We start from the raw sequence: 24,724 nt of genomic DNA on the forward strand, positions 1-24,724 counted from the left end.
TAGGGCCATGGATGATAGGGATGAGAGAGCTACAGCATGCAGAAGAAAGTATTTAATGTTAAACTACTACTGAAAAATTGGGCTGTGTGAAAGCATGAAAAGCATTTGGAGTCTCTCAGTGTCGTTAAAAAGGTAAGAGTGGACCAAGATCCCTTTTTCATTCTATTATTTCTTCTCTTAGAAGCATTTGTCTTACTGTACACATCTCACGTGCTGCAGAATGACTCTTGTGTGGCTCCAGCTCTCTGCCATATGCAGGAACAGCTGTGAGTGCTTTTGAGCAGGCCACTGTACATGATACATTGCGCCCTTGGTAAGAAAGGAGTTCAGCCCTCTGCCTGGGAACAAGTGGATGGGAGAGGAGTGCAAACAACATCCTGGCTTCCTCCACTGGGGAAACAGCAGATCCAGTCCTGTGCAACCTATATTTTAATGTAGCTGTCCCTTTTAGCAGGAGTATTGGTGATTTTTGGGAGTTACTTTGGAGTACTCACTTGCTGGTGTTGTATGCAGTGGTGATAGATAAGCTACTCCTGTGTTTTGTCCTTCTTGGACAGATTTGCCCTGAGGAGCAGAGGACTGATGGAGTCATAAAAATAAAACCACTAAGTAGCATGGTGTGATTTAATTGCAAGCCAGCTGCATTGATTCTTCCCCTAGGGTGTACTCTCTGTAAGTTTGGAGAGCCTTTTTGTCATAGAGGTGAGGGTAGGAGAAGAGGGGGAACATGTGGGGGACAGCTTTTGGATAAGATCAAAAGGAAGTTCCTGAAGTTGTTCTCAAAAATTTGATTTTTGGGGGGTGGATGAGTCTTAGAAAATAAAAATGTTTCATTCTACTAGGCTTCTCCTGAGAATTCCACAGCTATGGGAAGTAGACATACTCGTCAGGGCAGTATTGTCATTCTTCCTCTCATAGCTTAATCTATATTAACCAGATCAAACATGGTTTGTGCTGCATGCACAGCTCTACTGAAATGAAATGGAAGGCTGCCACTTCTCTGCTCAGCATGGCAAGACCCCAGTGCTTACTGTTTGCTTGCTCTTGTCTTTGTATAGACACTTGCTTTGTAACCAGTGTGCAAGTTCAAGGTCATATCTGTAAGTGGTATTTCTGGGCAGAAGATACTTTCTTAGTGTTGCCAATTTAGTTTATCTGTGAAGAGATGTTTCCAAATATTTGCGAAGTGTTGTATGTGGAACGATGTGCAGAGCAGTCTAGCAAGTCCAGTCAGTGGTTGGGGAATTGGTGTGGGCAAGTCCCCTCAGATTTCTCTCATCCTTGGAACACAAATTGCATATTTAAAAAGAGGAAAAAAGGACCCAAACCAGCAAAAAAACCTCACCCCTACTCTTATATCTTTAAGGCCCTCATGTTTTCTTGAAAGTGCCTTAAAAAGACTGACAATGGCAATTACAGTCCTTGCCTTACTGTAGGACTTCTTTTTACTTGATGGGTTAAGGAGGGAATCAAGTTGGCATCTAAAGAGCTGAAATGACACTTAAAAGTGCATCACACAGGTAGTCAAAGCTTGCCTCCTAGGAGTCTGAGGCAAGCAGCAGGAGACAGAGTGAGTGGGTGGGTGCTCTTTGAATACCTTGGCCTGTCAGTGAATGCACTTGGAAAGGGACAAGAGCAATAAAACCGACCAAATTGTAGTCTGCTTTGTTCTGTGGCTCTGAGGTTCTGAGGTCATTTTTCTGACTAAATTTCAAAAAATGCCATTTTCTCATCAAGCCGTTTTGCAAAGGGGCCTTGCCTTTGTATTTAGTCCTGTGCTCAGATTTTAGCGCTTTTCACTCTTAAGCCCACACAAGCGGGTGAGGTTCTATTCCTTACTTTTCTCCTGACAGTAATCTCTGAGCAGGCACACAGATCTGTCTCTCTGGCACACAGATCTCCCTTATTCCTCTGCCTGCTTCTTATGCTTTTCTGTGAACAAATACCCATGGTGTACCCCTTGACCTCTCTTTGCCACCCCAGTCAGTGCTTGGGAACAGTGGAACAAATTCAGTTTCTTAGTTGTGGAATTGGTAGCAAAAAGCAGCACTTGGAGTTTTTATAAATCTTGCAGTGGTGATGACTGTTTCTTGTTCCTGGGCTCACTTAAATGTATGCAAAAAGTTAATCAGAGACATCCGTAAGCTGTTCCTATATGGATTTTACCATTTAATTATAGATCTTCTTTTGGGGTAATGTTTCTCTGAAGGGAGCTTGACAGAGCAGATGCCGTTTTGCCTGGGGATGCACTTCTGGTATTGGCCCGGTGAAGAGCTGCCACTTCAGCTGTGGGATTTTGATGATTGCATGAACATCCTGCCACATGAGATTAGAGTGGCGGTACTACCTCCCAGCTCCAGGATATGAAAGATCCGCCTCTTCATTAGAGCTTTCATATGGTGGCAGCTGAAGTGAGGAAGAACGGCCTAAAAGGGAGAAGCAATTTAAGAAAACCAAAGACAAATCTACTAAGCTGAAAGGTGATAGGAGGGGAGGGAGGCTGAGATCTCATTACTGTTTACTCATGGAAAGGGAGGGGAAGAACAACAAATCAATTGTTAAGTGCTACTGGCTTTATCAAAATAATTGTCAAGTGCTAGATAGCTCAATTGCAAGTGCAGTGCTAGGGGTAGACAAGGCATGTGAAAGGAATTTGTGTGATTTCTACTCTTGTGCACACTTTTGTCTTTTCTGATTTCAGCAGACAGAAGGAGGGGCACAGACAGATGGACAGCAATCACAGACACAGAGCAGTGAGAATACTGAGAGCAAATCCACTCCAAAACGACTTCATGTGTCTAACATTCCCTTCCGCTTTCGAGATCCCGACCTGCGGCAGATGTTTGGGGTAAGTTATGAGCACCTTTCAGGCGTGGCAGATTCTCCTTCACAGGTGGGACACCTGGTGCTTGTATATTTGTGTGAATGAAAAGCCCTTCCCCCTCAGTTTAGTCAGCATACTGTAATATATTTGCAGGATTAGGACAATTGGTAGCATTTAACTCAGCTGGTGAGCACATGAGAACTATAACAGTGTTCTTCCTATTGAGATATTCATAGAATCATAAAATGGTTCGGGTTAGAAGGGACCTTAAAAATCATCCAGTTCAAACACCTCTGCCATGGGCTGATACACCTTTCACTAGGTGTTCTTAGGGCTCCATCCAGCCTGTCTGTGAACACCTCCACAGATGGGGCATGCACAACTGTTCGGGGCAACCCACAACTTCTCTGAGCAACAGTGTTCAGTATAATCTAACAATTGGTTTGGGGAAAAAAGCAAACCAAAATGAAACTTCACCTTATTTCTGAGTAAAGGCCAGGATTAAACACTGACTTAATATATCCCTTGCAAAGCACTGTTTTTCAGTTGCATAGAAACAGGTTGCAGTACTTCTTTCCTCGTGATCCATTTCTGTGATGAAGAATGGCTGCAATTTGCCAACCAGCAATTGCATGTGGAAAAGCTAGTGCAAGTCAGATGGTATTCTACATTGTGTATGATACACCTTCTGTTTCTTTTAACCAGATAGTTTGTCTTCCCTAATCCTTGGATGCTATTCATGGTTCTTGATTTATAAGCTCTTTGAGGAAGAGTTTGTTTATATGAGTACATGTGGTGACTCATTCCATGTGAACACAGATAAAAGAGCTAGATGCGTCATGACCTAACCTTCAGGTGAAGTTATCTGTATGTCGTCATCGTATCATTAGGAATATTCATCATCAGGAATATTTGATTTGTCGGTATAATTATGATATGATCCTTGGTTGATGGCATGTTTTAAAGTCTTCAGAAATATTTATTATTTATGAAGTTAACGGCTGCTTCCTTTTTAAGGTGCAGTCCAAAGAATCCAAGTCAGGAAAGCCCAAAGCTCTTGTCAGCTGAGGCTTGGAGTGTATACCTTGGTCCTCACTTACAGCCAGCTGCTTCTCCAAATTCCTGTTTCAGTTGTTGCATTTCCTGAGCCATCTGTGTGGGTGTGTATGCATGCACAAAGGCACACTCTCGCATGCAGAGTAGGGTTGCAGTATTGTAAATGTGTCTAATTCACGGACTTCAATGCTGTAAATGAGAGAAGAATTGGGCTTATCTATCTGTAGCTTGGTCAGTACAAAAGGAACAAAACAGTGGTCAAAACGCAGAAAGGCAAGGCTGCTATTCAGAGGGACCTGAATAGGTCTGGAGAAGGGCTGGAGACATGGGCTGAGGGAAATGTTAATATACTCAACAAGAGTGAATTTCAGGCCTTCCATCACTCTCAACTTTCTATCAACCAGGGCCCCCAGGTCCCTCTCTGCAGCGCTGCTCTCCAGCATCTCATTCTCAAATCCATCCATACATCCTGGGTTGCCCTGTCCCACGTGCAGAATCTGGCACTTGTCTTCATTAAACTTCATAGGATTGGTCATTGTCCAGCCCTCTGATTTGTCTAGGTCTCTATGCAGTATCTCTCTGATTTGTCAATCAGATATCAGGAAAATTTTGGTTTTATTGTGAGGATGCTTAAATAGTGGAACAAATTGCCCAGATGGGTTGTGGAACCTCCATCCTTGAAGGTATCTGACTTGACTGGACACAGCCTAGTCAAAAAGATCTCATTAGACCTGCTGTGAGCAGGGGATGCACTAAATGACCTCTGGAGTTAATTCCGAGCCAAAACTATGCATCTGTGATTCTGTTGCAAGAGGCCTGGGTTTGCTTCTGTGTTGTTCATACCTTAGATTATTGTTATACTCTTGATGTCTGTGGGAATGTTTTCAGAATTAAACTCATCTCCTGGCAACCTGTGATTGCTGAGTCTTCTGCTCTGCTTTTGTGGTTTTTTTAGCTTGCTTTTTGCTGTTGCAGGGCTGTGCAGTAGGCAGTTCCATCCGGTTTGGACAAGTGGTTGCTGAAATCACAGCCAGTTCTTGGACCACCTGCTACAATCTGTATTTATCATGTCCTGCTCTGTGCTACGGCTGCTCCCCTCTCCTGGGAGCTGCATCACTTACATAAATTGTTCCCCATTGCTGTCCCTTCTCCTGGGACTGGTGCTGGACTGACAGCTAGCCCTTTCCACACTCATTTGCCTTGATGCTTTTCTGCCATGTGCTCCTGGTGTGGGAGACATGGATGAGATGGAAATGACAAGGACATCCCTGTCCTGGTGACCCTTGCCTATGCTTAGCAGATTGGGACACCCAGGCAACTTAAATGAACTAAGAAGTGACTTGTAGAAAATGCAACCTAATTACTTAGCTTAAGATTTCCTGTCCTTTTTTGGGGCCTAAATGGTGCCCTTTTCGTGCATAGGAGGGATGGGGAATAATGCTAGATGAATTGGTTTCTGGTGTTCGTCTGGTGTTTATTTTTTCTCTAAACATCATCTCAAGTTCCAGCACAGTGATGTGATTTTAACTGGGTAAATGGTATATTCCTTGTAAAACCTTTTGGTAGTTCACCGGGCCCTGTGGTTGCTGAGAGCCATGCCTGCCAGAAGAGTATTCATCTTCTGGGACACAAAACACCCCATGTGCCACTTTTCTGTAATAGAGAACTTGCTATTTTGACAAGGAAATAATGAATGATTCTTGCACGTCTTCCTTTTTCTTTCAGTGCTGCTTCTCTCAGCATGCTCATAGCCTTGAGCAGGAGAGCATGCTCTCTGAATCCTACTTGCTCCTATTTCTTTTTCAGGATCCGGATGCTTTCCTTTGGGTGACTCACTGAAACCTACCCTTTCTCCTAAAGGGGGCTCATGGTTGTCTGAGTCTTCAGCTGTGACTAGCCTGTAACCCCCATCTTCCCCCTCTCCCTTCCGTGTGTCAGGTCACATCTCCTCAACGTCATATCTGAGAGACTCAAAATCCTTGCCTGGAGTGATTTTCCCAAGCTACTGTACAAAGAGAGGAATTGGGTAGACAGTAAAGCCGTGGAGGAAGAAATAAATGTGATGGTAGGGAGGGAGTAAAGAAGTCCCCTCAAGGATGGAACAGCATGCGAGAGGTCAGCCCAGTCCTGGGGCACAGAAAATATCTAATGCTTTTGTCCAGACTTAAGTAGAGGTGGACATGTTGTCCCACGTGTGATTAAATGCATATTACATAACACTTTCTAAACCTGCACCATTTGGCAGAGCTGCAAACATAAGGATTTCTTAGCAAATTCAAATTATTTGGGTTCCAACCATCTCTCAGCTATTATGTGTTTCTAAAAGGTCCTTGAGATATCCTCAGGAATGGACCAAACATTTCCTTACGTATATGCATCTTACAGGGAGGCAAGTAATATGGCTTGCTTAAAACAGGTAATATTTACTTGACATTTCATGAGGCCAATGAAAAGACTTCCAGAAAGCTTCTAGAAGGAGTAGGTGATTTTTTAATGCACACAGTTCTGCACCCACTGTGGAATAAATCAATAGTTGACCTTGTTCTTGCAGATAAAGAAGAGTTAATAGCTGACCTGAAATCCCACCGTTGCCTAGGTACCGGTGATTGTTATTTGTCCATATTTGCTTTGTGCAAACAGAATATGGCATCAGGCAGCACTGTAAGGAGCTTTAGAAGAGTCTGTTTCTTGGAGTTTAAACAATTGGCAGGATAACTGCCCAGAAAGGTATCTTTAAAAGGGAAGTATTAATGGAAGCCATAAAGTATTCAGCAGCAGCATTATACTGATGGCCAAAAAGGCATGATTCCACAGTTGCTGAAACTGGGGTAATAAAATTCAAAGCATTCCACACCTTAGGCGAGGAGGAGGAAGTAAACAGCAGTGAATATAGGTGCAAACTTAAGCAAAGAAGCAGGTGGAAAAGGAAATGTGCGAGTCATGGAGATACTGGTGACCTAAGTTCAGAGAACCCATCCATTTTTTTACATGCATACATAAAAGGTCTACGTATGGGTACAGTATAAAATCAGGAGGTAGTTGTGTATTTTGGGGGGAAAACCTCACAAATAACAGCAAAACAAGCAAAAATCAAACAAGGAAAAAAAAAACCCACCCAACTGATTGTGTTTAGAATTTAAGAGGGGGGTAATTTTACCTTATCTGGTTTTCTACATAATTTATAACAGAGGAGGGTGAGACAGTGCTCACTAGTATTTAAAAAACAGCAGATCTAGATAAGGCATGTCCAAAGATAATAGCCAAAGCAAGGAGCTCCGTTATTCATTAATGCTAATTTTTAGCCAATTCTTGTAAGCTAGGGGAGTTGCAGAAGGGTAGAACACTGCCCACCAAGATTCACTGTTGAAAAAACCTGAAAGGGATGACCCAAAGAGCTATCTATCTGTATGTTGATACAAGATAAAAATAATATTGAAACATTTTTAAAAAGCCCATTAGAATCTGAAGAAACATGTTAGTATCTATTCAGCAGAACTTTGTAATATACATCTTTGTAGACAAATGCTGTCTTGTCTATTTTGACAAGATTGTACAAAGCAGTACTGATATCGTGAAACATTGCTCAACCAATTGAATTTGTCCAAGTGACCCATTTTTAAGAAAAATAATACTTATCTCAAGCACAACACACATTAGAGGGATTAAAAACCTCTTTAACGATAGATAATAAGAAGTAGTAGTTACTTGGGAGACAGCTGTGATCAAGACTGTTTTTAGTGTCAGTTTCCCCAGGGATCAGTTTCCATCACTGTCCTGTTTAGTATCTGTATCAACCCATGGAGATGGTACTATTAAAACCTTGCCAGTAAGGTTTGCAGTTTAAAAACTATTTGAGGAGGAGGAATGAGAAAGATAAAAGGTTACTGTTAGTAGAGAATGAGTAGAAATGCCTGGTTGACTGATGATAAATCCAACAGAAACGTGTTTGATGCGGCTCATTGCAGAGTACTGAGAATGTGGGAACCAGTCTGTGCTCTTAAGATGGAAAGCTTTCTTTGGAAAACACTGATTTGGGAGAGTACTAGTGATTGTTGAAGATAGTTGCTTCAATAATTCAAAGGGGCTTATCAGGTTGAAGGAGGGATGTGATCTTGCTCATGTTCCAAATTGAAAAGACTGTGACTGCATAATTTTATTCAGTTCTGAGGTCAGTTTAAGAGCAAAAGAAATAAACTCAAACTTGGAAGGTGAGTGATTTTTTTTTAACTGGGTAAGGTATGAGGTACATTATTTACTCAACTTATTAAAAAGAGAGGTTAGGAGATGAGTCATTTCTATACAAATGCTTATATATGGATGATACCTACTGACAGGGGTTTTAGGTCTTGTTTACAGTCATAAGATTTTCAAGTTGGAAGCTGAGATTTAACACAACTACCCTTGAAATGAGAAAAAAATTTATAGTCATTGAGGTTTATTTGAACAATGGAACTTCTTACCAGGGAGAAGAAGAGTTGCCATCAGTGTTAAATTAACAACTCTTTTTTCAAAATCTTGCTGTCCGTTTTCTGAGGGACATTCTTTGGCTAATGTGTGCAATGACATGATGGTAGTGGTGTTCTCTTACACTTCTGGTATGTTGTCCCCTTCCTTTCTGGACTGTGTATGCAGAAGAAATGTTCATGTTTCCCCTCAACATATTTCTAGTCCTTTCAGCTTTTGCTGTGATAGTGTGCTTGCACCTCCTGGTTGGTAGCTTCAGCCTTTCCCTCTCATGCTTCAAGAAGCAGTTCACCTCCCGGTATAAAATCGGCTGGGATAGTCTGGTCATTTCTGGCCTTTTGAGTTGGATGGACTTTGGAGTCTCGTGGTAAAGATAGAGGCAGGGTTGGACAGCCTGCAAGAGGAAGATCCTTCTGTTCTCAAGCTGAATCTTGAATTGTCTCCACAAAAACAAGCAAGTGGCTTGTTTTGGTAGTTCATATGGATGTCCTTGCACAAAATCTTTCTTACCTCTTGGGAGAGCAACAGTACAATGAGTCAGAATTGATGTTTCTCAGAATTTACTGTGGTGAAATGCTCTTTGCTTAAGTGTGAGATAAAAGTAAGGACTATGTTGATGATGATTGCAGATGAAGGTGGGTTAACACAGTACAGGCTGTGAATTTTTGCAGGCTCTGGCTTTAGATGGAGACACTGCTTTTTTTAAAACTTACTCCACCTGTAGCTATTACTTGTAGCTTGTTAGCTCTTTCTGATGGGGAGCATAATCAGCCCAATTGATAAAGGAGTTTTGTGTGTTATCAGCTACAGCAGTAATAACGCATAGATGTTTTCTATAAAGGTGACTATTATGTCATATTTAATTAATTTCAGTTAAGGAAGTTATTAATAATGTAATTTCTTACAGGTGACAGAATGGTAGCTTTTTTTTTTTTTTACATTGGAGAAGGATGACATTAAGGCAGGTAATGTCAGCCTTTTACTTCTCTAAGCATAATTCATATCCCTACTGCAAGGTTCTTTATGATGTATGTTTGTGATAGACCACTGCTTTATATGACCCAAGCTCTGCAAGCTCAGGTACTTTTGTAAGCTCTTGAGGCCCTCAGATCTTGGCCTCTGAGGAAACATTTTGTTACTTTGCACTTCCTAAAATATCCCAGTGGATATAATTTCTCATTGAACTTCATTCTGGTGTCAAGAGTGCAAAACACCTCCATAAGCCTATAGTTTGAGGCTAAAGCAGTAACAAATTACAGCTCTTTGTCAGCAAGAATTTGGTAGAATTTTAAGTCTGTATTTGCCTGTAAATAAATTTAAATACAAAAGTAATTAGCAATACACAAGTATTAGCAACAGAAGAAGTACTTGTTGAAGCGTTAAGGTAAATAGGTAATAATGTGATAGAACAAGAAGCTCTGACCTGCAGGTGTTGATGCACTGGGGCCCAAAGTACAGCAATAGCACAGTTGCTGAAAGGGACTCTGCTTTCTGAGTGGATTGGACTCCTGAAGGAGGAGATTCTGTCTTCTGGATGTCAAGGTATATTTTAGGTTTTTCATCTCCTGGTACTACTGGCCATCAATTGCATGTAACAAGTCCCATGTGCCAGTATTGGAGAACAAACGTTCTGACACAAAATGGTCTCTCAGTGGCTTTTCTTGTTTCCAAGCTCTTCCTGTGATGAGAGTGAGCCCGAGCCCAAGCCCTGTCACAGGGCGGGACTTCATTCCTGCTGGCGTTGGTTAGAGTTATAAGATGTGCTGCTGATTATACTGATGTGTTTCACCTGGGCGTTTTTTGAAACCACCTTTGGAAAAGGACTTGTGTGCTCAGTGCTGCTTGAACACTGTGCTTTGTCTGCACTGCCGTGGCATGCAGGGGTGCTTGTGCCCCTGCAGCTGCCAGCTCTTGTACTGTCTGTCTTGCTCCCAGAAAGCTCTCTGCTATCAGCTTCTGTACTGACCCTCTGCTGGAAGGCGGTGATGACTGGATCATACATTTATCTAAGATTTTTTAGATCTTCGTGAGTTACTAGGAGCATCTGCAGCAAGACTGTGCTGAATGTCATTTAGTAACCAGTGCTGTGCTGTAGCTGGATTTAATTGGATAAAAGGCCCAGGTAAAATTACATGGAGTTGTCTTTTATTGACCCAGTTTCATATGGATTCAGTCTACATGCTAAGTACTCTCAAATTGATTTTGGAATGTATGCTGCTTTTGTGGGCATGGGTCCAAGTACCTTTTCTGCAGCATCAGTACCAGGTTACACTGCAATCACACCTCTGGGGAATGGCACAAAGCAGGAACAAGGAGCTGGAAGTGTAGACCTGGAAGCTAGACTGGTGTTAAGATCTCTCCGGGTGGTGCCCTGCGGTACTGTTCATCCCCATCTCACTGTTTCATGTGAAAATCTTTTATTTGGGATTTAGAGAATAACAAATGACTGAGAAACTGTGTTCGTCATCATGTTTTGTTTTGTTTTTTTCTTTTCTGGGATGGCTGTGGTCTGTAAATCCTGTTAAAAATCTGTGCTCTTTGTGTGGCTTCATGTTAAAGTCTGGTTTCTTAGAAAATGTGTGTTTTGTTGGGCAGCAGCTCAAGCCTAGTAAGGGCTGCTTGATGCTTGTTCATTATCTGTTGAGTTGGTAAACTGTGGTAGTGCTTTGGTTTATAAATCCTTGATGCTTCCATCTTCCTGTCAGCAAAGCATAGTGGTGTAGCTCAGCTGAACAGGGTTGTCCCCATTGCTTGAAGAGATGTGACTCAGCTTTGGGTGAGGAAGTTCATGTGCTGATAGCAGCATAGCTCTGGCTGACCCCATGCTGCCATAACTAAGCACTGAATAATACACACTATGGTGGAGCCAGCTGTGCTCAGCTGAAAGTATATCCCATGGAGCTGGGGCCTAGGGAAAGGACTGTCTCTGTAGCATGGATCTATCCTGCTTGTGAAATTCTTGCTCATGCACCTCATGGGTTCCTGAACAGGAAGTTGGTTTCTTGGCTATTTTGAATGTTGACCATCTTTAAGAATGGACTGTTTGACATGTTTGAAGTTTAGATAGCTCACTGGACTCATCGCTGAGTGAATTTTGTAGGGCTAGTGAAACTGCTTGGACATATGGAGTTCTCTTGTAGGGATGTGAGGTTGTCACATGGTGTCTCTCATTATCTTTTGTAGTTCCGTGATTTCTAGAGAATTTGCCTTGTACTCCCTGTTGTTTGCATCTTTAGGATTAAGTTATTTGTCTGGCACATCTTGGAGCTGATTTTGAAAGCTCTAGACAGGGACAGGAGTCACGGCCAGCTGGAACAGAGCATGTAGGAGGGGCCCTACCAAACTGTCAGTGCCTTGGAAGACAAAAGCTTTCTGGTGCCAGATCTCTCAAATTTATTATGTTTAATGTAGCTATGGCCTCAGCTGGAAAAATCTCTTGCCTTCATGTCATCTGGATGAAAAGAAACACACAGCATGCATATACCTTTCCTTCCACAATGCCCTTGCATCTATGATAAGGTAGATCATGTTCAAGCAAGAAAATTAATTTCTGGTCATAACTCCTGTCTGTTCATATCTTTATGCCTCTTAAAAACTGTTACTTCCCAGCACTCCCTGCTACCATTGTAGGGGGGCTGATTCTCATTTACCTGCTTTACTAAAAATAACTGAAAGCTTGTCAAGTTCGGTCCATGGAAGGGACCATTAAGATAAAACAAGATTCTATAGCTCCTTTGCCATGGCATGACTGGAATAATATGTGTGTGTATGTGTATCTTCCCATCACATGGCGTGTGTGTGAGCAGCTCATGGAGGTGGCTTCTTGCACCACCTGACATGGTAGGGAATGTTGGCCTCTTGGTCACATAGTAAACTTTCTAAGTCATGGTGGGGAGCATTTGAGACGCGTAGTCCTGCAATGCTTTCTCCAGAGGCTGTGCAGAGTTCTAAGTAGAAGTTCTTGGTAATCATTGAATGAGCCAATCAAGTCTGTGAGCACCATGGTTCATGTCTTCAAGGTTGGAGTTTAGAGGGTTAGTCCTCATGGATGACTTAAGCATGAGGCTTGTTTTATTTGGCCAGACCCTATGTCTTTTGAAAAATACAAACATGGCTGTATATAAATGATTTAAAAAAATTATTATCAGGACACTTGGTGTTGACCCTTGTATTTAGATGGCCTAGCATTTCCTGTACAAAAATTGTAACCTTTCACTAAGGAGCTCTTAAAACTTCGATTGTTTGCAATAGACTGTTGACATTTGGTAGGCGAAGCACCATCAGAGAACAAAGTGCCTTTTTATGTTCCACTAAATTAGATTCAGCTTTGAAGGAGTTATAAACTGTTAAAATGAACTAGTTCTTTTTTTCCTGCTTTCATTCTTCAGGAAAATTCTGGCATGCTACCAAAAAAAAGTGCCTTCCAGTGCTGGGTCCTGCTGTAACCATTGCAGCAGTAAGGACAAGAGGCATCGTGTTAGGAGCTGTCATAGGAGCTGTGGAAATGGCTGCAGCAGAGCCTTGAAGAGCCCAGCACACGTTCTCCTATCTCACAGCCTTGCTTTCTTGCAGGGAATTTCATGGAGCAGGAAATCCCTCCCCAGCAAACCTCCATTCAGCAGTTAGCCCCCATTGTCTCTGCTCTTCTCTGCCAAGGAGGTCCTTCCCTCTTGTCTCTTCAAACACTCACAACTCCTGGGTAGAAAAGAGATCAGGGCAGTTTGCATGGGTGGATGTAGCCCATTGCAGTAGATATCAAGCCCGTGGTTCCAGCAAACACAGGCTTGACTAATTCTGTCATCTAGGAAATGATGTACCTCCGTCATCTTGTAGGCAGGGAGGGCCATGCCACCTCTTGTACAGCTAGGTCAGACCTCTCACATTCAGTGTCACCGCCGGCGTTTTGTCAGCCGCGAGAAGTTAAACGCACAGGACAGGGTTTCCCGTGGGTGCGGAAGCCCTGCGCGGGGAGCTCAGCCCAGCGGGGCTGGCAGGCAGCGCTGAGCAGTGCCGGAGGACCCAGGCCCAGCTGGGTGTGCAGAAAGGGGAGGATGGCACGGCATAATTGTGCACCAGGAGCTGCACAGTTTGTTCTCTTTCAAGATGATTCTAATGAGGTGGAAAATGGTGATTTTTGATGGCTTTGAAGATTCTGAAAATAATTTTGGCATTTGCATCTATCAAGAGCCTGTCTGTTTCAGTGTGTATGGCAAGGCTAGGCAGCTGAGCTGATCTGGCAGGGGACAGATCCTGCTGTTGGGCTTTCCTCTCCCTTTTGCTTCTTTGAGCTGTAATGCTCACTGACCCTTCAAGCCACTTCAGATCAGTAAATTGTCAGAATCTTTGTATGTATTCCTTTTCTTGGGCTAGGTTTTCGCAGGATTGCTGAGCTGTATCAGTTTATCTACAGGTGAGAATGAAAACTGAGGCCAGCTTTGGAAGGCTGATGAGACCAGACAAAGGAAGGACAAAGGAGCAGGGACAGCCCTTCAGCAGCAACAAGCTGCTAAATTGGTTCAGCCCCAGTCACATAACGATGCTGAGATAGTCTACCAAGAAAGCAATCATGACAATCATGACTGATTTCTTTCATGGCAGTACCAAAGCCATATGCAACAACGACAACAAAAAGCAATCAACGGTTAATCTCCTTTATTGACAAGCCCACACCTAGTGTGGGATAGAAATAGAAAATGTGTTTTAGCTGTGATTGGCAGTCAAAAAAAAGGATCCAGCATGGATCAAGCCTAAGCTGATGAGATGTTGAGGTTTCAAGGAAAGATGCATGTTTACATTAGCATTATTCAAACTTGTGTAATGTAGGATGTTGTGAATTCAATTGTTCTTGCAGTGAATAGAGGATCAAGTATTGTCCTTAAACAATAGAATAGTAAAAACAACATCTGTGAACCAAGATCTCCTTTTTAAGAATGGAGAAGGGAAGCAGACAGAAACTATAGCTAAAATTGTTGGAAGTGTTTTGTTTGCTTGCAGACAGTTGTGGAATACTTGTTCATTATTGCTTTACATATTCAGAGCCTCCCCTCAGCCATCACGGCTCCCTGCTGTAAATGTTCCAGGTTTTCAAATCTGGCCACAAGCCTTTCAAGAAGGGCACCCTCAAAATGAGTATTATACCCATTTGACTCTGAATGCAACTGTTAAATTAAAAAAAAAAACCGCAAATACTATTTTAAGAATGCTGAGCAAAGGGGAGAGTGTCCCAGTGCCTGGACCCTGTGTTCATCATCTTTTTTTGACTGTGAAACTATCCCTTATTTTCTTGCTGTTGCTTCCTTCATCTTCTATCAAACTTAAATCAAAACTATGTTGATGGAAGCTTTCCTAAATAATGGAATAGGAAAAACTGAAAGATGTAGCATTTGTCTGAGTGTCTCTAGACGCTGCACGTGTCTCTAGAATGAAAACTACTCCATATACACACTCCTAAAAATGACATCTAGGCCTGTCTTTGTAGAGAGCAGACCTCCAGTTTGGAAATAGAGCATTGACACTTCTGGAGGACAGAGCACTGTGGGCCTCTGTGGTGATACTTTTACCTGCTGCTGCTTACTTACTAGGCTGCTGCTTTGAGGCTGGCCGCTTCAGTAAAATATTTTAATATGTTCCTAGCAAGGTGAAAGATGTAATCCATACATGGTTCCATAGAGGTGGTAAATCTCTGTCCTACCTTGTAAATCTTGTTTTCCATTTTGTGCTCTGTGCTAAATCGGGAGCTCTTTGGAACCCCTTGTAACAGTGCAGAGCTCTCCTTGGGGTCCCCAGGCTGAGGCAGAGGTCAGAATTCTATTGCATGTGATAAACTTGCATAGGTTGTTGACCAACTATTGTATGTCACAGGTTGAAGTTGAATGATGTTTTTTCTGAAAAACAAACTGTTAGGAGTTTTCCGTTTTCATGGTTTCTGAATCTGCCATCAATTCTTTTGAAGGCTTGGAGTTTTGGAAATTAAAGGGAAGGAAAAAAGCTTTAGAGTTTGAAATCCCTGAGGCTGGGAATCTTATGTTACTATCGCTTCTAGAGAAACATCACTTTTAAGTTTCTCTTTGTGATAGCCACTTCAGGAGGAAGCTGAAATGCTGAATTACGTGTGAGAAATGTTGTTGGATGTCTGAGATGAAATCATATAGCCATGTCTTAGATGAAACAGTAGAATGAGGGAAGGAAGAATTGTTCAGATTAACGGGAGAAAGATGAGCTCTCTCAAATCCCTAAAACTCTTCTGGAGGTTGTTTTTCTTCCTTTAGACTTCTGTGAGAAAACCTGGGGTTTGTGACCAAGAGGATCTGCATGTCTTAACCCAAGAGAATTGGGTCACATCACTGGGATTTTATGCCTTTGCCTGTATGCTAGAAATGGAAATATTCTTACCTCCCTTCTTTCACTAATCCAGCCCCTGCAAAAGGTAGGAAAAATGGACTGCCAAAAATAAATTATTTTTTTTTTCTTTTCCCTTGTCTCTCTGCAGCAATTCGGCAAAATCCTTGATGTAGAGATAATCTTTAATGAGCGTGGCTCGAAGGTAAGTCCTGTTTCTGTACCCGCTTCTCTTGTTTTGATTGCAGAGTAAAAGGCAGTTCATTGCCTAGAGAACATATTCTGTAGATATCAGCAGGAATTAGCGTGATGGGGGAAGGGAAGAGCTATTTTGGGGACTGTCTCCTGTTCCCTCTGACTCGAGACTCTGAGCATGGTCATTTCTGGGCAGCATGTACAAATGCTCAGAGACACTCCTGTCTGTAATGTGGGATCAGGTTCCCCAGCCTTTTGAACAAACAGGGAGTCAGTCAATTGAGCCTTCATACCAACCCATTCCCGTTGCATTGGCAATGGCTGCCCTGTGAAGAAGGCAGAATAAGGTAAAACAGCTTTGTGTGATGGGAGACCATAAGAACAAAAGCTAACTCACCCCCTTCCCTGCCATTTTCATTGCATTAAAATACTTCTGTAGAAAAACTGTCATATCTCATATGTGAAAGGATTTTATTTACTCTGTTTTGCAGACTTTCTTGGAACTTCTGAGATACTGACCTTTCATGTTTGAGATATTTGATGCTTTAATATAAGCATCCTCATTCCACTTGCCCTGCCCCTTGTGGACCTCCCCCACAGAATTTGCATTCACCCTCCAATTTTATTCTTACAGATATATTAAGAGGGAGGTTTTGTTGAGGGTTACTGGTAATTTATATCTCTGGAGATGAGATTTCAAATGTTGCTCAGGTCAGCTGCAGAGAGATTCAGTGATCTCTGTCCTAATTGGCAATTGGTTCTCATCACGTAACCAGTATCACCACAATGACAAATTGATGTGATTCTCTCTCTGCCCAGGAGGTTCAGCACTGGAATAGCAGGGAGTTTTGCAGGTCAGGAGCGAGGTGCATTGCCAAAGCTCTCTGGGGGAAGCTTGCACAGTGCATGTCTATACTCTGCTTGATTTAATCAATGCTAAGATTCCCATTTTCAATTAAAACAAAATTTCCCTCCTCCTCACACACACGTGTGTGCACATGTGTGCATGCACACAAAAGGTTTTGACATTGCAATTCAGCTAAGCAGTTTTGGTTTAGTCTATGCCTTTTGCTTGGATTTGAGGTTCACAGTTTTTATGGTGGCCTCTTTGTTTCAACATATATTCTGAGGTGTGTTTATGTTCAGAGCTCTCTGCAAATTTCCACCCATGTTGCCCAAGATGCATTCTGAAATTCTTCAGTCCTGTATTATCTGGAAACCAGAAAGCCGTTGATCTGTATATGAAATAAATGAGTTTCAAGCCCTTTCCCCCCATCCTCTGTTTCTGCTTAATACCATGGTTTTCTTTTGTTTTTTTTTTTTTTTTTAACAAGACAGTCTGAACAAGTAAATGTCTACATGGCTTAGAGTTTTACTTCCCTGCATGGTTAAAAATCTATATGCTTTACCAAAACAATCAGCTGTGCTGAGTTTGTAAATACTTATTCTGCTCTCTGCTGTTCTTTTGATATCTATAAGCCAAAGCTACCTGTGAATTACTCTTGATTTTAGTCATTTTTGTTTGGTTTTGAGAATAGCCTCTGGCATCTATCAAATCCCTACTTGTTCAGATATAATTGCAAAAGAAAGAACAAAAATAACTGGCCTGGCAAAATGTTCTTCATATCCCACTGCTTTCCAGAGCAGTGTTTTCCTCTCCACACATGAACTTCACTCACTCTCTCTCCCATCCGTACAGCCCTGTGTATTAAACGCCCACAGCTGCCCTTTCCCTTCTCGGCAACATTGACATTGAAGGCTTTTCTGTGAAGACTTGATTTATGACTATGAAAAGTACCTTCTTGTGCTGTTGCTAAAGCCCAAGGCTTCTGGTTTTCAGTTAAAACAAAAATTATTGCTGAAGAGTTCCTTGATGAATTTTACCATGAACCCTTAATAAATATTTGAAAAAAAAAAAAAAGAAAGCAGAGATGTTCTTCCAGTCTTTATTAACCATGCAGTTTTCTACTGCTTTTTTGTCACCTTGCAGCAAAAAGCAGTTACAAAACTGGTAGCCTGTATTGAGGGATGTCCAGAATCTGAACAGAATGAGAAAACAGCCAAAGAGTTATTTCATGGTATCTTTGCATCCTTCTCACCCAAAATAATTCCTGTTTTAAAAAGAATGCAACATTCTTCCTGCTTAGCATGAAAATGGGAGGCCCCAGTGTTTGAGTGGGGTATAGCTGCACGAAGCACCTGGTGTTCACATAATAATGGAAAAACAACAGTTTGGTGATCTGATGGTGAAGCAAAGGAAATGGATCTTTCTGGAGGCCACTCACTCACTCTTGGGTTCTTCCTCCACCTTAGGAAAAAAAATCTGAATGCATTTTCCTGCCCTGTGGTTTCCATTCTAATCTAATGATATGAAACCTCTCTCTCTTCTTCTCCTCCTCCTCTCTCTTGGGAATCCGAAAGCAGATGCTCCTGCTGCCTGCCTTGTGCTGTGTTCTCAATGCTCCCTTCCCTTCCCTGGGTTCCTAAGGGTTGTAGTGTTTTGTGTATATGTTTTGTAAATATTTTAAAGGTACAGTGGTAAATCCCAAACTGCCCTGGGTTCGCCCCCACCCAGTGTACGACGGGGTTGAGCAGCGCTTTGTCCCCGCCGAGCTGTGGCGGGAGAACTCCACTGGGATCACTCCAGTGCTGGTCGGTAGGAGGGACTGGAGGAAGCGTTCAGGTAGCGTTCTTCACTTTGAATCCACCTGAGATGACCAGGCAGTTTTCTTCGGCAGCCTGGGGAAGGAAGCTTTATCAAACTGGCGGCATCTTCAGGATCTCTGTGTACTTAAAAAGTTCGGTGACCAAAGAGAGAGCTGGGCGTGACCATCAGAGCCACCTCTCACCTCAGGTTCTTTCAGAAATGGTAGTTGTTGACTTTCTGTATCACAGCAGCGTAGAAGGCAGTTTGAGTTTTGCTGGTTCTTCTCCAAAGCATTGTGAATTCTTGTTTTGTAACTTGATTTCTTCCCAGATTCAGTCTGTTTAGTAGGAATATATCGGCCCTGGTAGACCTCACACTTATAACTGCTTTGCTGTGTGTGAGAAACAAGATAAAAATTTGAAACATTCCTTGAATTTAATTTTGTTTTATTCTTGTTTAATAGGATGATGTCAGTCTTCCTTTGATGTGTTTGGGTTTTTTTGCTTGCTTCCAGGAAACTAGCTGTTTGTTTCATTTATCCTGTTTACCATTACATTTCTAGCTCTGACTGGTATAAGTGCCTTTAAAAAGCATTCTGCCCATGGTTGCAGTTTACCATGCACTTCACTGAACCGTGAATAAAACACCTCCAGAGGAAGCTGAGAGGATTCCTGCTCCTTTTGTTAGTGGAGATGCATCCTCTAGATGCGTATTTTGCCACTATTGTGCTGAATTGAACGAGTGGACATATTTGCAGAATTAATGCAGTCTGCCTGTGTAATGAGTACCCTGTGGCATTTGTAAAACTGCAGGGGAAGGGAATCCAAGCTCTTTGCTCACCAGCTGCGTACCTTGTGGCATTCCAAGATGTGCCCTCAATGACATTCAGAGACCAGGAGTACGTAAGCACACAGCAAAATCTTGGCTGAATAGGGATTTTTTTTTTTTTGGGTAGCTTTTTAAATGGTAAGAGTTCATATTAGTGCAGAGGAGTTCATGGTTTCAGGATACTGTAAGTGTATGTCCCTCACTGATTTCCACTTGCAAGACCCAGATCTCCCAAGTTCTTGTATAGGACTATAGTGCTTACAACTGCTTCATATTTATTTTAAAAATTAGTTGTATAGTGGGTTACAAGAGAAATTGCATCTGTTGGTGTTTGGATTTATGTAAGTAAACCTATGCTAACTAGAAAACTGTGTGGATTTTTAAGTGTGCAGTTAACTGTAGGTTAAGAATGTGAATATAGGTTTTGATAATGGTGCCTTAAAGACTGTATGTTTGCATGTGCATTCATTTCTTCTTTAAATGGATTAGATGCTTTGAGTTGAGCCACTCTTCTTCTGGACCTAGAGTCCACTCAGTGGAAAGTGCCTTATTACATGAATTAGAAGTCTTCTTTTCATTTCAATTCTGTTTTTATAATTTTTGTTCAGATTTCATCAGTTGAGCCAGAAATACAAACAGTGTTATTAATACAATGAGGTTTAAAACCAAATTAAGCACTGGTGACCAGTGTCACTTTCTCAGGTCACCAAATCCCTTTAGAATGCCAGTGGCGTGAAGGAGACATGACCGGTGTCCCTTTATCCTAGTTCAGTGGCTTCATGCCTTGAATCTGCAGTACTGAACTAAAGAGATCAATTAGTCCGTACACTGAACTGATTTAAACTTGAATATTGGGCTGAAGTTGATGGTTTCATATAAGCTTATCTGCTGCTCCTCTGGGAGTGCCTTTCCAGTAGTGCTCATTTCAGTAGGTAGGGAACTGAATCTAGGTGCTGAATTAGCAAGACACTGATGCAGCAGGGAGAGAAATGAGCTTGTCTTCAGCCAGTTCAGCCTGTTGAACTCACAGACCATGCAATGAGATCCAGGACCGATTGAAGGGAGGAACAGCAGCACACACCTGGGCATGACTGGGGCTGTGAAGCCCCTGTCCTGAGCTGGCTGGAGCTGCTCTGAAGCCCCAGGTTCTCGCTACCCAGCAGTGCAGGCTGGGCTCCCACTCTTCAGTGCTGGCCTCTGCCCCCTCCTCTGTTTCACAGCAGGGATTGGCAGTGGAACAGCTCAAGCTGGATTGTGGAAATGATAGTTTCAAAATAGCCCTGCAGGTTTTTTTGAAGATACACTTACATTTTTTTTTTTTTTAGTCAGTTTAATTCCTGCATCTGATTCACCAGATCGCACGGGTACACCGACAGGTTCTATACGTGTATGTGCCTTAACGCAAAGTGCGTCACGGGGGCCGGGAGGAGCTGGAAGAGCTGCTGAAATCATGGCAGCTTGGTTTACACAGATGCTTTCACCAACTTGAAGGGTGCATTTGTGTGTGTGACTTGAATAATTTGTTCCTGGGTTTTGTGCTGCGTTGCTGTTGGTGCATTCAGTCCTGCTCATCTCAGGTGGATTATAGCTGAAACCCTCCTACTCTTTCCGAATACCTTGGAAGCAGGTAGCCTAAACTGCTGCCTCGTTGGCCATTGTTTTCAGACTTCTAAAAGTTTATTATGAAAATAATGAGGGGGCAGAAAAAAAGAAAAAACTTGGTTAGAAACAAGCACAGCAGCAGATGACAGCAAGGCTGTTGCCAGCTGTGTGCTCCAGTGGTACAAGGCAAAGACGCTGCTGCTGAGGTGACTGGTCTAAACTCCATGACAAATGAAGGGTTAACAATGCATGGATTTCAAGGGGCTCTGTTTAGTTTTCTTTGGTTTTATTTTTTTTTACTTTATTTTATTTTTGTTGTTGTTTTTTGTTTAATTTCTGTGTTCTGGCCACACCCAGGAGAACCGTCTGGTTTTGATTTCTCCCTTTACGGTTACATGGTAAATTTTCTTTCTCATTCTTCAGAGATGGAAACGTTCAAATACTATATATATATATATACATTTGTTATTTTTTTTTCACTGCTCATCATGTTGCTTGTTATTTATTGCAGAATCTGAGGCCAGACTAAAAGGGTGGCAGTTACTCGGTCTCTTCAGGCCATTTCAGTAAACCTTTGGGTGAAAAGGGGTTAGTCTGGTACTGCAAATTACTCACCAGTCCTAAAAATGTTTGTTGGAATTTAGTGTTCGCTGGGTTAAACTTATTTTCTGCATGGGAGAAGGTCGTGGCAGTTGCTGGTGGGGAGGAATTGTTGAAAATTTCAGCCCTGTTACCATAACAGCATTATTAAACTCAAACTATGTGTATAATCTAAATTTTAGAAACTCTAAGTATTTTTTCATCCAGGATCTTCCCTTCCTCTGACTCCATGCCTATTACTCTGGAGCAATCCAGTACCTGCTATAAAGCTAAGCTAGTAAATATTAGATACCTGCCACGTCTTTTTTTTTTCTTGCTTTGTTTCTTTTTTTCTTTCAAGGTCAAGACAACCTTGGTGAGGGAAAACTGAAAACTGTTTGTTGCATATGTACTTAGGTACAAATTAATCCCTATTCTTTACAGGTCATCTGTGAGAAGGAATAAAAAAATCTATGTATGTTCTTTTTTATCTCCCACATCAAAAATGTGTGTATATATATAATTGCTGGTTTTGAAACTTAGAAATAACAAAAATGTCGAGTGTGGCTCACCTGTTTTTCCTGATGAAAATTTGAATGTCTAAGAGATGCATTAATATGACAAACCAAGAGGACACAAATACTAACTGCCGTAGTCAATTATGTAAAACATTAATTCAGCATTGACATTAAATGGTTCTCAACAAAGAGTTGCACAAGCTAAAGGCTGATCTGTCAATAAAATATGGTTAATTAGTTATGTTGTTCTGAATCAGATTAATTCTGGTTTAATTCACATTGTTAATGATATTCGTATAGTCTGCATGTGGATTGTATGCTACCTTGAGTTAACTTAATAAAAATACTGAAAATTCCTCCTCAATTTAAAGATATTTAATGATAATGTAGTTTTTTAAAATCCCATACAGACTTCACTAATTGCAAACAGATGTGAATTAAAATAGTCTTAGTTTGGTTCTAGCCTGCACAGATTAATGTCTAAAAAATTACTTTCCATCTGCACTCCAGCTTTCAGTTCACATCATCACCAAAAACATAAATTTCATTCGGTCTCCACAGGCTTGTCTAGAACAAACAGAAATTTTAATGTAAAAAGAGAAGAGGGAAATAGAGATTCCTGTTGCAGTCCTTACCTCCCCTCCTCCCCCAACCTTTAAAAGATGCTTTTTCCCCATTATACAGAACCAGAGGGAAAGGTGTTGTTCTACTTCTCAAGCTTACCTTTCTCTGTAGGGGCTCTTTGAAGCAGACACAATACCCTATTCCTTCCTAATCAGCTTTGCTATTACACCCCCTGCACCCCCCTTCATTTTCTGCAACGTATTTGAGAGTTACATGCAGTTGGGCTGTTTTATTAGCCCCTATGTCTTGTAGCTCTGATCTTAATTCATTTAAACAGGGAACTTCTATGCTGTTCTGAAAAAAGCATCAGTTTGTTATTTATGTAGCTCTTTATTTATAGCTGGAGAAATGAAATTATCTGAAGCTTTAGATTATTGGGTTGGAGCCCGAAGGAGCGCTTTCGTTGATCTCAGCATTGCAGCGCTTGGCAAAGACCCTTTATTATTGCTTTTTATGGGGGAGAAAGAAAAAAGTAAACGCCTCCCCCACAAAAAAAAAAACCAAAAACCAAAAAACCCCAAAAAACAAACCAACCACCACCCTGCATTTTACAAATTTTGTAAGAGTTTTGTGCTGGAAACCTAGCTGTGGATGATAAAGGCCAGTTTGTCAAATGGCTTGGGCTGTTTTAAGATTAGTATTGCAAAGACCTTTAAAAAGCACTTGAAGAATAATGGCTTGCTTGTGTCTCATTGCTAACAATGCTTAGAAATCAAGATGCTATCTGTTTTTTGGGCTGTCCAATCTAAATACATATTGACCCCAAGGTGCATGAAGGAGGTTGCCTGGCTAGCATGCCCCCTTCCCTGACAGGCATAGCTGTAGATCGCTCTCATCACCTCACTCTTCAATTAATATCGGGAGGGAGCTTCCATTGCATCAAATGTAAGCTTTGTTGTTCTGCTCCTGAGGGTACTGGAGCCAGTGGAGATTACTCTCTGTACATTAAAGCAGTATTTGCTTTATACCAAGCCATAGGAGCCAGTTATTGCTGTTGTTGAGATATCGTAAAAGCAGAATTCAACAATGCTTTTTGTTTGGGTCCACTCTCTCTAATGGCATGAAGAGTATCTCATCAGTTTGTCTATAGTAAGATGCCATTTGTTCCTAGTTAAAATCCTAATTCACTTTGTCACGTTGGCTCTCTCTTAATGTCGGTGCACTCATCTCTGTGGAAGGAAGCATGGTCTCTTACCCTGCCCTGTTACACCACTGCATGAGCTGGCAGCAGCATGAGCGTGTGTAGGACAGGCATGTGTTGCTTGTGCCTTCATGGATGTGGTAAATCTGAATTTGTCTAACTAAAGTGACATTTTGGCAGTCCTTGAGTCTTTGTGGTTGCTCCAAGCAGGGCATGTCAGGTTTTCTGGAAATTCCATGGTCTAACTAGGCAAAGATCCGTTGCTCTCCACAGCACAGATATTGCCATCTCAGAGCAAAGCCAAGTAAGATGGCTAGCATGACGGAAGGGGGAGGTAGCAGTGGGTCAGCAGTGTCAGACAAAACCTGCCATGACCAATGAATCAGTATTTAGGTGTTAAGATTTACAGTCAAGTCCATCAGAGTACTCAGAGATAAGAATACTTTGGAACTACAGTATGTGGTACTCGTGATCTTCACATTAAATATACTTATTTTATGGTGCCACCTAGAAGCCCTGCTTGCTTTCAGGGCCCCATGTATCACTGGGGAAGTTTCAGACTTAGGAGTAGACATGAGCTGTGCCCTGAAGAGCTTACAAGGGATGCTTTACAAAGAGCCCTTCCTCTCAACAGTGTTCTAAGGTAGGTAATTATTATTGTCTCCATTCCACAGGTGGGAAAAGCAAAGTTCAGTGTTTGATTTGCCCAAAGCTTCGCAGAATTCCTGGTGCCAGGCATGAACTCAGATCGCTGCTCGCTCTCATAGCAATTTCTCAAGAGAACAAAGTGCTGCTCTGTGTTGATGTCGTGTCCTGTGTCTGGGGTGGGCAGGGGCCCTACAAAATTTGTGTGTTCATTAGCAGAGGGGAGAGAAGCCCCACTTGGGCATGCCCAGCTTGCCTATGTC

At 41.9% G+C, this 24,724-nt stretch overlaps 1 protein-coding gene and 1 long non-coding RNA gene across 15 annotated transcripts in view; one reads left to right on the forward strand and one right to left on the reverse strand.

Moving 5' to 3' along the window:
* Positions 1 to 24,724, forward strand: part of RBFOX2 (RNA binding fox-1 homolog 2) — a 172,027-nt gene that overhangs the window by 118,694 nt on the left and 28,609 nt on the right. For 12 of the 14 annotated variants that reach the window (XR_011147934.1, XM_069002901.1, XM_069002900.1 and 9 more), the window contains 2 exons: positions 2,702 to 2,848; positions 15,834 to 15,887. Coding sequence is in view for 13 of the 14 variants with exons in the window: in XM_069002901.1 (XP_068859002.1) it covers positions 2,702 to 2,848; positions 15,834 to 15,887 (201 nt within the window). In the remaining variant the exon portion in view is untranslated. The remainder of the gene's footprint in view (positions 1 to 2,701; positions 2,849 to 15,833; positions 15,888 to 24,724) is intronic. The other 2 variants (XM_069002903.1, XM_069002907.1) reach the window with 1 other exon arrangement.
* Positions 2,020 to 10,049, reverse strand: LOC138104107 (uncharacterized). The gene is made up of 3 exons (XR_011147935.1): positions 9,768 to 10,049; positions 8,341 to 9,648; positions 2,020 to 2,426 (listed from the first exon to the last, which is right to left on the reverse strand). It is a non-coding gene; the product is annotated as an uncharacterized lncRNA (long non-coding RNA).

This window comes from Aphelocoma coerulescens, chromosome 1A (genome assembly GCF_041296385.1).
Source record: "Aphelocoma coerulescens isolate FSJ_1873_10779 chromosome 1A, UR_Acoe_1.0, whole genome shotgun sequence".
NCBI lineage: Eukaryota > Metazoa > Chordata > Aves > Passeriformes > Corvidae > Aphelocoma > Aphelocoma coerulescens.